Genomic DNA, 11,617 nt, shown 5'->3' with positions numbered 1-11,617 from the left:
TCTCTCTCTCTCTCTCTCTCTCTCTCTCTCTCTCTCTCTCTCTCTCTTTCTGTTTCTCTCTCTCTCTCTCTCTCTCTTTCTTTCTCTCTGTTTCTCTCTCTCTCTCTCTCTCTCAAAATTAAATAAATAAAACTTAAAAGAAAAAGATTTTTAAAAAAGGAGAGTTCTTTTTTAGAACCACCCAGAAAAGCTCCTGAATCACGGGCTTGAACTGAGTCACTTTGCTGACAGAAGCCCTGTGGCCGGGAGAATGGCCTGCATTGCCTGACTTGGGCCTGGGTCCCGAACCAATGACTGTGGCAAGGGGACCACCCAGAGCCCATATCTAGAGGTGGAATTGGTGTTGAGGTTTGTAGAGGAGGTACAAGAATCAATCTCACTATCCTATTCTCCTGATGCATTAGGATAATCCAGCATCCCTGTCATGACACAGGTAAGGAAACTGAGGCTCTGAGAAGCTAAAAAGTTCTCCCAGAACCATCTAGAGGATACAAGTCCACCCAAAGTCTATCTGACTCTAGGGCCCGTGTTCTTCCTATGACACCTGGTCACCTGCTCATCCATGCGTCATTTATGGATCATGTGCCTCATAGTAGATTTCTGTGTATGCTAACATGTATATCATGTGAGCTCTTTGAGTATTGGTCAAAGAACAGCTCCTCTCCTCTCAATGGCTGTCATCTTGTGGCTGCAGGACATCATGGCGGGGACCCACGATGTGAGATTTCCTAAGCAGAAAAGGAAGTCTTTTATATCAGTGGAGGAAAATATCCCATCCACTGTGTATGGGGAGAGAGGTATTTATTCATAGTTTTGGAAAGACATGGAACTATGACTAACGCTGAAAAATCAATCTGCCTCCTCCTCCTAGCAACCAGAAATGAAGCCGCTCCCCCTAACTGCACACCATAAGGTAGAGAAGGAGACATGATCTGTGGTCGCCATTGTCAAGCCTGATGAAATGAAATAAAAGTCCAGCACTCTAGGAGACACCAGCTGTGCTAAAGGAGCCCAGGGTAGCTGACGTGACTGTCAGAGAGCCCCCTTAGCCCTCCCAGAAGTACTTGTATAAAAAATAAACGAAACTCGTTAGCCCATATAATTTTTATCCTGTGTCTGATACAGTATCTGAATATAAGTCAGGTTGCTAAGGCCAATGGCTTCTCTGCCTAAGTTTTGCTGTGGACTTTCTTGCACCTTCCTTTTCCATTTCAGTGAGCTCCACTATGTGTGTTCTAGAACATTCATGAGATCTGATTGTGTAAGGGGAAACCGAAACACCCACCCCTTTCCCCTTTGAGGCGCTCTAAGCGATGTAGCGGGAAGACCCCTCTGGCAGAGACTGATGCAGCGATTCTGCAACCACTCCGATCGCTTTCTGCTTTTCAGAAATGAACCGGCATCACTACGCCCTGTATGTGCACAACTGCCGCCTGGTCTTCCTCTTGCGCAAGGACTTTGACCAGGCCGACACCTTCCGCCCCGCAGAGTTCCACTGGAAGCTGGACCAGGTAGGGCGCTCCCCTCACCCCTCACCCCAGCTCACCCATTGGGAGGGGCGGTAGGTGTGCTCCAGTGACGAGAGCAGCAACGACGCCCCTCAAAGTTCTGCTCACTTGCTGAGTTTGGGAAAAATCAGCTCAGGGAGACACACAGCATCTTAAAGTCACGATAGAAACTGCTGCCTTCAAGACTACCTGGGGGTGGGAGGGCCACACTTCCCAGGCGGGACCGTGCACCTGTCAGTGGACCCGTCGACGTGTATCTTGTCCATTTGCTCCACGTTGAGCTCCTGGGAAGCTGGTTCTCTTGATCTCCAAGCTCGGTTTGTGATCTCTGCTAACATATCTTTCTATCACAAGTGCCCATGTCTCCTCTCTGATGCTCTGTTATCTCCCTTGGGTGACAGTGCAGCCTTGCTTTTGGTGACACAGGTTGAGAACAAGGGACCCGAGGACCTTGAAGTAAACAGTGACACAGCACACTGAGCAGTGCACGTCCGTTTCTGAAGTGCAAAACCCTATGACTCACTCCAGAGCTTCCTGACTTGTGATCACAAGGGCTACTGTGTCATACTTGTCAATGACAAATCAAGTGTCTCGTTTGAGTGAAAAGCTTTGAAGTGTCTGTTTCCGAGGACTGTGCAGGGCTGAGATTGCAGAAGGGGCGGTCACTTCTCTGGGTGGCTGTGTCACTGAGGAAGAGTCTGGCAGAAGGCCTGGAGCCAGCCTTCACTTAGACTTGAACTGGGTTAGGAGGTTGGGGAGAAGGCACGTGCGGAATTTTACAAATGGTTTTAGCAGCGTCTGGGTGGCTCAGTTGGTTAAGCATCCGACTTCGGCTCAGATTGTGATCTCGTGGTTTGTGGGTTCGAGCCCTGCATCAGGCTCTGTGCTGACACCTCAGAGCCGGGAGCCTGCTTTGGATTCTGTGTCCCCCTCTCTTTCTGCCCCTTCCCCACTCGTGCTCTGTCTCTCTCTCTCTCTCAAAAATAAACATAAAATAATTTTTTTTAATAATAATAAAAATGGTTTTAAACTATCAAGATGGAGAATGCCAGCAGAGCAGGAAGGGGATTGTAGAATGGGTCCTGCTAAAGGAAGCAGATGATATGATGCCCATTCCGCGGTCGTACTGTCTGGAACCCCACCCATATCCTGAGTGCTTCTGGGAACTTCATTCTTCTGCCTTCCCCTAAAACCCACGGTGTGTGCTACCTGCCTCACCTTGTCTAGGGATGAGTGTTCCAGAATCCTCTCCCTACTCACGGGCATCTACCAGACACTCTCCCTGTACTACGTAAGCCCCCAGGCCCAGGTAGGTAGGGCTGGTTTCAGAGAGTGTTACTGGGAAGCAGTCCAGAAGGAAGTCATTTATATTGAGAGGAGAATGGTGGCTGCCCCCTTTCATCCACACAGAAGCAGAGACATATGCTCTTTAAAAAGATAGATTCATTAACCTCAGGGAATCCTTCAATGCTGGAACTCCAGGCAACGGGACAAGGTCAAGGCCGCCAAGCTGATGGAAAGATGTTTTAGGAAGCCCAGTGGCAACTGCCTAATCTATTCCCAGTAAATCTCATCCTGCTGGATCCCAGGGTTTTGCAAATATGGCATCTGGATTCGTATATATTCCTCTGAATTAGGAATTCTGGGTATTGCAGAAATTGTGAAATCCTGACATTGCTTATTTGATTTCCCGGCAACCTCTCAGCTGCCTTCTAAAGTGCCATATGGCTTATATGGGATATATTTAAATACCTAATACAAATTGAGATGAATTAAAATAAATTCCGTATTGTTAGGGGTTTTAATAAGAACATTGCTATATTGGCCAGGATAATTACAGGTGCCCTGCAGCGTTTTCTCAGATGGGTTTGAGAAGTAGTGATACAGGCAAACGAAGTCACAGGGTTTGGAATTAAAAATAGGTGAGGAAGGAATTCTGGTTCTACAGAATAATGACTCCAGGAATTCTGAAATCTGCTCCCAAAGGGGTGAATTTAAGGAGGGACTGAGGCTCATGGAAAACCTTCCAGATTACTATGATCCCGTTTACTACCATTCATTCGCCAGCATCCGCTCTGCACCAGGCACGCTGCCTCTGAGTTCACTCTCACCTGCCCGGTGGATGAGATGAGGCAGGGGACCACGGTCTCGTGACCTGCCCAGGGTCACACAGCAAACCACGGCCTGGACCTGCCCTTTGCATTACACTATGCTGTTTCCTTGATGAGCTTGCTAATTTTAAAATGTTCTCATTTTCAAATTTTAAATATTTTTGATTTAGAGATCAGAATTATCCCTGAGATGCAAAATATTTATAGTCTTGATGAAACTCTTGAAACCGTCAAATCTTCCCTTTGATTAAGCCTTGTCTTCTTCCTTAGTCAAGGCAGTCAAGGGGCTGCCATCGCAAAGTATCACAGACCAGGGCCTTGAACAACAGATAATTATTTCTCACAGTTCTGGAGACTGGGAAGTACCAGACCAAGGTGCCAGCTGATTCAGCTCCCTAGTGACGGCCCTCTTCCCGGCCTGTAGACAGCCACCTTCTCACTTTGTCCTCACATGGCAGACAGAGAGAGAGAATGCGAGAGAGCTCGCACACTGGGATACCTTTTCCTCTTCTTATGAGGCCCTGTGAGATTAAGGCCCCGCCCTTATGAACTCCTTTAACCTTGACCACCTGCTAAAGGCCCTGTCTCTAAATATAGTCACACTAGGGGGCAGTGCTTCAGTCTATGAATTTTGGGGGGACACAATTCAGTCCATAGCATTCTTATTTTTTATGGCATTCTTTACTAAAGAAATTACCATTGGGGCGCCTGGGTGGTTCAGTGGGTTAAGCGTCTGACTTCGGCTCGGGTCATGATCTTGCGGTCCGTGAGTTCAAGCCCCCCATCAGGCTCTGTGCTGACAGCTCAGAGCCTGGAGCCTGTTTCAGATTCTGTGTCTCCCTCTCTCTCTGCCCCTCCCCACTCGTGCTCTCTCTCTCCCTCTGTCTCAAAAATAAACATTAAAAAAAAAAGAAATTAACATTAAAAATATTTATCAGAAACCCCAGCTCATCTGAACTGTTGCCCTCCCTTTGAAGGGAGCCACAGTGGGTAGGATATAGGAAACCTCAACCATACTCATAGTAGCAATCCAGTGGTACACACAGACAAAGCCCCAGACCCCTCTCTCCCTTATTCAGCTCTCTGTGTAGACAGAACCTTACCAGAAGTTTTTTGGATGTAAATCACTTGGTGTTCAGAATGTACATAGTTGATTACATCTCCTGCCCCAGGAAGCCACTCTGGGTCCCGCTCCACCCCAAGGGGCTTCCCTCTCCCCAGTGCTTCCCAGATTCCATGCAGCATGCAATTGCAGTGCTTACTGTACCCTGGTAACCCATTTATCCTGCTTTTGCTCACTTTGCCCTGAGCTCCTAGTGGTACTCTCTCCAGCTCCTCAGTGCATACGATAGCCCTGAGCACACCATTGGTGCGCAGTAAATGTTTGCATAACAACGAAGGGATGTCAAGATCAAAAGAAGGGAGAGATGACATGAGGGAGGGAGAGAGGGAAAGAGAGAAGACAAATCCAGGGATTTTTTTTTAAATCTCCTGATGATTAACTGATCTTTTTCTTCACTTTATGGAGCATTTTAAATTCTAAAATTTTGCCATTTTTTACTCTGTGGATTTCAATGTTGTTCCACTTTTATGTTGATATCTAATTTCAAAGGTTTAACTGGATTTGCCACCAATGGCTCTGTAATTATTGCAGAACTTTCTGGTTTGGGCCAGAAAGGGCTCAAGCCAGTCTACTGTATTATGTGTGTTCAGATTCCTGGCCCACCTTGGGGATCCCAGAAGCATAATATATGTTCTCATGGCTAATGGGGCTTCATTTCTTTCTTTATTCAACAGTTTATTCTGAACACAAACTATGTGCCAGGCTCTGTGCTGGGTACCAGCGATCAGCTGCTAGAACAGAAGACCCTGCTCTCTAGAAGGGTCCACAATCAGGAGCAAACTAGCACAGAAATGTTTTACAATCCTCTGCAATACATGCTGGGGCAGAGGGCAGGGGCCAGGTCGGGGGAGTCTGCAGGAACCCGTTCTGGAGACACCTGACGTAGACCTGGGAATAGGGGCCTGGAAGAGCCCCTGAGAGGGGACGTTATCTGAATGGAGTGTGGAGGGCTTGGTGGTGTAGAGCCAGGCAGCCAAGATGGCAGGGAGGTGAGCAGGACGTCCATCTTCAGGAGACTGTAGGCTTCCGGAGTGGCAGACCATAGGGATGGGGGGGAGGGGAATAGTTTGGCAGATATTAGGACCCATGTTTAGAGGAGCGGGTGTCAATCAAATCCCAAGAGGCTTTTTGTATCCTGTTACTGAGTTGGTACTTTATTCCCCAAAGAATGGGCTACAAGAATTTTATTATTCAAGTAGAATTTAGGGATGGGTAAATGTGAATAATCCTAGTATGACATTCATAAAATGTATCAAATTTAAGTCGATATAGCTCAGGCCAGGTCGTTCAATAGGGCCAGCGACGGGGGCTGCATTAGAACCAGGGTCTCCCCCCTCCCGCCTCCATAACCAGGCCAGGAGATTAAGCACTTGACCGATGTTGCTCATGGGCATTGAAACCGGGGCCTGGTACGCACATAGCGTTTCAGGAGTGTGCCCAGGGAGGGAGGCAGTTACCACAGGGGAGCTGTGTGTTTCCAGAAGCCCAGCCCCTTTGCCCCACACCTCAGAAAGCCTTTGCCAGGGTGGACAGACTGCCAGGTAAGTCCATTATCAGGTAGCTCCAGGAAATGTCCCTGACAATCCAGTGTGCCTCACTAAAGGGATCCTAACGATGAGGAGAATGTCATTTTAATGGGATTTTTACTTACGATCTGCTAATGCAAATCCCTCAAGCCTGCAGCTAGTCATGTGCAAACCCAGACAAGAGCAGAGAACGCCCAGCTGCCAGCTCACACAGGAAAGGTTTATTCATTTGCAGCCCCTCCCGGCTCTAATATTATTTGGATGTGGTTGACTCATTGTCACAAATTCTAATGATCTTCCCCTCGGACTTCTTGGTGCTTGGAGGGAAACCTGCTGATGTTTTACAGCGTGTTCCATTTATTGGAAGACACAGCTTGAGTGACAGCCTCAATCGACCAGCAAGAGGCCAGGTGCCCCCAGCTCATACAAGGGAAAAAAAAAAAAAATGCGTCTCTGAAAAATCACCATGAACACAAGATGCAGAAGTGAGATTCATCCCATTGGCCATTGCTGTCCCTGTGCCAGAACTTGTAACAGGCACCAGAGAGAGAGAGAGGAGGACACAGCCCTGACCTCAGGGAGCTCACGGCCCTGCCCAGTGTACAGGCCCTAGAGAGCATTCTCCTGCAGAGGCCCTCAACTCTTGTAATTGGGGGTGAGGAGAATGACTGAAAATGCTTGGCTGGGTGGAGGTGGGGCCTCACTGAAGATTCAGCCATCACACACACAGCTCCCGGCCATGTAAGAATCTAGGCCTGGTGCTGCCTTTCCGACTGTTCAGAAGTTAGAATCCGATTTTTATGTAAAATCTCCCAATTTTTAGTATTTTCTCACTTAAAACCATTCATCATCAGACCCCACAAATGTTCTGCAGTGTACCTTTTATACCCCGGTCACGGGTTTGAGACCAACAAAAGAATATTCTCATGCAGGGAAACCACAGCATAGCACATCTATTTGAGACGTTTGGGTCTAAGTGAGGCCCACCTGTTCTTTATAAGCCCCTCCTGCTCTCCTAGCACAGGCCCCTCCCTCCAAGAAGAGCTCAGGGCTTCCAGTGGTGAGGGCGGGGAGCCTACACCTGGGGGAAAGGGCAGGGGTGAGTGGGGCAGGTGCCCTAGACCCAGGCCCCTGGTGGTAGTGGCGGTGGTGGTGGTCTCGCTTCCACCTACACAAAGGAGACAGTAAGGCACAGGCACAGGTCTTTCCAGAAACAGATGCCAGGGCTAGGATTGGAGCCAAATGCTCTCAAATGTCTTGAGCCGAAGCTTCTGCTGGTCAGATCCTTTCTACTCGCATGGAATTCTGAAGCTCCAGCAGGAAGCTACAAGTGAATAAATCCTTCATTCCTACTGAGGATGAATGTCAGAACGAGGCAGTCAGGCTGCCCGCATCGGCTCTTCCAGCCACACCGGGAGTCAAATGGCTTAGTTCGATCATTATTACAGCCAAGTGCCAAGGAGTTAATTGGAGAATGGTTCGTCCAGGCCAGACCAGTCCTCTTAAAGAGCAGAATAATGGGGCTTTGTCAGCACTCTGGTTCCTCCACCTAAGACAGATTCTCGGCTGCATCAGCCATGTTCTCTCTAATGCAGCGCCCACCCCCAAACTGGCCTCCAGTGATACCTACATTCCTTTAGGAACATGTGTCCTAAACAGAGTGGGAAGAATGTCCAGAACCTCTTTTTTTTCTCTCTTGTAGGCAGAATCCCAAATGACTTTTTCTAAGACGCCAACTTTGCAGGGTTGTTCTGAATGAAATATGGATGTGGGGAGGGTCACAACTACTCTCCTTCTCTTTCTCTCTCTAATACCTAAGGGCCCAGGCAAAGCCCTTCCCTCAGAGGCCCTCTCCCTGCCTCTTCCCATCTAACAGATCTCTGGGGAGAACTGACTTCCATGGCTTCGTGGTCATGGCAGAACAGGGTCCTCAGACCCACGTCAGACACTCAGACCTCTCGGTTCAGGACTGTGCAGAGACTGGCTTGTCTGCTCTCTGGAAAGGTGACTTCTGACACAGTTAGTGCATGTGTTCGGTTTTCTTTACAGAGGGTGCGACATGCAGGCAGCCGCCATTCTAGCCCATCGCCTGAGCCTTGTTCCCTCCACCAGAATTCCCTTTCTTGGCAGCCCTTCAGGCTGACCCAGGTCCCTGTTGCACTGCTGGCCCTGACCACCCCGTGCCACTACACCTCAGCTCGGCTCCTCGGCTCCCCTGTTGACCACTTGTGATAGACAGAATAATGGCTTCCCAAGATATGCACCCCCTAATCCCTCAAACCTGTGAGTATGTTAACTCCCATGACAAGAGTCTCTACAAATGTGATTAAAGATCCTAAACTAGAAGGATTGTCCAGGTGCATCTAATGCAATCACACGGGGAGGCAGGAAGGTTAGAGTCAAAGAAGTGACAAAGGAAACACAGATCAGAGTGATGCCAGGCCTTGAGCCAAGGAATACGGCAGCCTCTCTGAGCTAAAAAAAAAAAAAAAAAAAAAAAAAAAGAGGGAGAAAGAAACAGATTCGCACTAAGGCCTCCAGAAGAAATATATGCAGCCTGGCCAGTGCCTTGATTTTAGCCCACTGAAACTCCTTTCGGACCTCTGACCTCCAAAACTGTAAGATAAGTTTATGTTGTTTTAAGTTACCAGGTTGGTGGTAATTTGTTCTAGCAGCAATGGGAAACTGATACATCTCTCGTGAGCCTTGGGGAGGCCCAGAGCTGCCCAGGCTCATAGGTGCAGCCCCCCCCATCTCCGCACCACTTATTGAGGTGACCCTGGGCCAAGCTCTCCAGGCAGACCCAGAGAGCACCCCCTGAGTGTGGCGCCTCTATCCTCTCGGAAAGTGTGGCCCTGAGAGGTAGCGAGGAAGAGGTCCTGTCCTGATGCCCCTCATTGACCACCTGCCCCTCACTCCCCACCGGCCCGCTTCCTGCCAGCCTCCTGTGAAGGATCCCCAGGGAACAGATTTAGCCTTTCCTCCTGCTCTAGACCATATTCTCCCTCTAGCTTAAGGTATTGGCGGCTGCCTCCCCAGCCATTATAAGTGGAAACTACCTTTCTCTGCCTTCAGGGAAGAAACACTGAGTTCTCCAAGCTTTGTTCTGGAAATGCTAAAGCAAACCTGGAAAATCCTCCCTCTCTTGACAGAGGCTCACCCGGAAGCTGAAAGTTGACAAAGCTGATACACAAATGAGATTCTCTAGAAAATACCTGTCCTGCCCCTGAGGCACAGTCACTTGCTTCACTGGAAGGTCCCCCTCAAGCTCACACTGCCCCCACCGTGCCTTTCAGGTTTCTGCCTGAGGGCTTGCTCCAAGGCAAGAGGAGCCTCTTGGCTCCCGGGAGCACAGTCCACAAGCAGCCCCGGGAGCATCCCTGGCCCCAGGGCACAGGCGCAGCCAGGCCTGAAGGTAGGGAGCGCCGTGGGCAGCCACCTGCACTCTCATCAGAAGTCCCAGGGGAAGCAGGCCCCCCACAGCCACAGCACCCACCTTGACTTTGCCCCATTGTTCTGGCGTTCCCCGTTCCCTGACTCACTCTCCACGCATCTTCTTTCTTCCTCCCTGGAGCCACCTCCTAAATGAACTCTCTGCTCTCCACACCCATGCAGCACAGGTAAAGTGTGTGATCTATAGAGGGAAGTGAGCAAACAGCGCCTGCTATTATCTCTGGGAAGAAAGGCCTGTCTGCAGAGTTTCGGAGGCAGAACTGGAACCAAACAGAGGAAGTTACCAAGAGACAAGAATGAAGTGAACAAAAGGGAGGAAGAGAGGTTAGTGAAGTGCAGATTAGTGTTGTCAAATGTTAGTGAGTGGATTGTATCCATAACCAACAGTGAGATCTGATGACAAACAGATCATTCCATTTGTGTCTTACTATAGACGTAGTGTCCACAAACTCGCTGAGGGTTTTCAGAGGCTTATTGATCAATATGTTCTGAGCCATTTGCTGGAAGGGCTGACTTCTCAGGGCTCTCTTGGATTCCCATTATTACCCAAAGGGTTTTCTTTACTTTTCCTTCTGAACATCCTGTGCAAGGGAGAGCCCCAACTCTTGCTGAATCCAGAGCTGCAGGAACGTCATTCTCTCCTCTGCCACAATCTCACTGGCTTCCCCCACTTTCTCACCCGGGCTGGAGGCGGAAGGCTATACAACTGTTAAATTTAAACAAGTCAGAGATGCTAACTATTCTATACATTCCTCCCTTAGCTGCCAGACCTGGCTCCTCTCTGATCTCTGTTCCCCCATGAGCACCTGCTCATCAATTCCTTTCACTCCCAGGCAATGATTATTTGTGTTCTAGCCTGTACATCTGCCCAGAGGCAATGGATGCATTTTTTTCAGTAGACATCCCATAATACGTATTTAAAGTCAATGTCTCTCATTTTGTTGTTAAAAAAGAAGGAAATTAATGTCAACACAATTGAAAATGCCTAGTAAATCAAATCACCTTTTCAATAATAAATTAAGATGCTTGAGCCTCGGGGTGGTCCCACTGGAAAGCAGCATGAACTCAGTCACTACCCTGGCTGTGCTTTGCTCCTGTCTTTCCAGGCTGCTTCAGGTATTGGTGTCAGTGGGAGGGGAGGGAGACTCCTCCTTGGCATCAAACCCAAATGTCTACATTCATTAGAGGAAAGATATTTTTCTCTGTCGCTCCCACACTATGGAAAGATAAGAAATTGACAAAGCTGAATGCTAATAGAAAATGGCAAATTCTAATGCTAACCCCTCCTTTAAGAGAAGTGAAGTCCCCGGGTAGTGAGAAGGAGAATCGGAACCAACAGTAATTCGGTTCTTACTTGTGCCAGGGGCTTTCTTTTAATTCTAACAAAAATCTTGCAGCTTAGGCATAACACCCAGGTTAAGGATGAAGAATGGGAGACATAGCATCTTATCTAATCTCTTAGATAATAAATCTCTTACCTAATAAATGGAAGAACCTTAAATATGACCTTAAAACACACATACTTCAAGAGGGCAAAAAGCACCATTGTTGACTTGGAAGGGTTTACAACTTTAGTGGCGATACAAGAAGACAAGAATGAACCGATATCCATGCTAAGACCGAAGTGTTCAGAACAGGGTGTGGGTGTCCATCTAGGAGCACATTCCAAGCTCGGCTTAGGAAGAATCATGATTTAGCATCTTTTAAAGTAAAATAAAGATCAGCTTGCTCCTGAGGCCCAGTGGTGAGTGCGGCTCATCCCATAAAGCAAGAGTAGCCAATGGAGCTGACTTCTCATGGGGAGCCCTCTTCCAAGGAAGTCTTGCACAGCAATAACCCTGGAGGCCCAGCAGTGAGATGAATCAGCTCTACCTTCCCTGCTTTCTCCCAATCCTG

General features: G+C 48.4%; 1 protein-coding gene across 1 annotated transcript in view; it reads left to right on the top strand.

Moving 5' to 3' along the window:
* Positions 1-10,104, top strand: part of LOC125921641 (calsyntenin-2-like) — a 24,314-nt gene extending 14,210 nt beyond the window's left edge. Inside the window, exons 4-5 of the mRNA XM_049629212.1 lie at positions 1,390-1,511; positions 9,884-10,104. Of these exons, the coding sequence (XP_049485169.1) occupies positions 1,390-1,511; positions 9,884-9,892 (131 nt within the window). The 3' untranslated portion in view covers positions 9,893-10,104. The remainder of the gene's footprint in view (positions 1-1,389; positions 1,512-9,883) is intronic.
* Positions 10,105-11,617: the final 1,513 nt, after the last annotated feature.

The sequence above is a fragment of the Panthera uncia genome, chromosome C2 (genome assembly GCF_023721935.1).
Source record: "Panthera uncia isolate 11264 chromosome C2, Puncia_PCG_1.0, whole genome shotgun sequence".
NCBI lineage: Eukaryota > Metazoa > Chordata > Mammalia > Carnivora > Felidae > Panthera > Panthera uncia.
The sequence above is the reverse complement of the archived record's forward strand: the minus strand, read 5'-3'. Positions and strand labels throughout refer to the sequence as shown.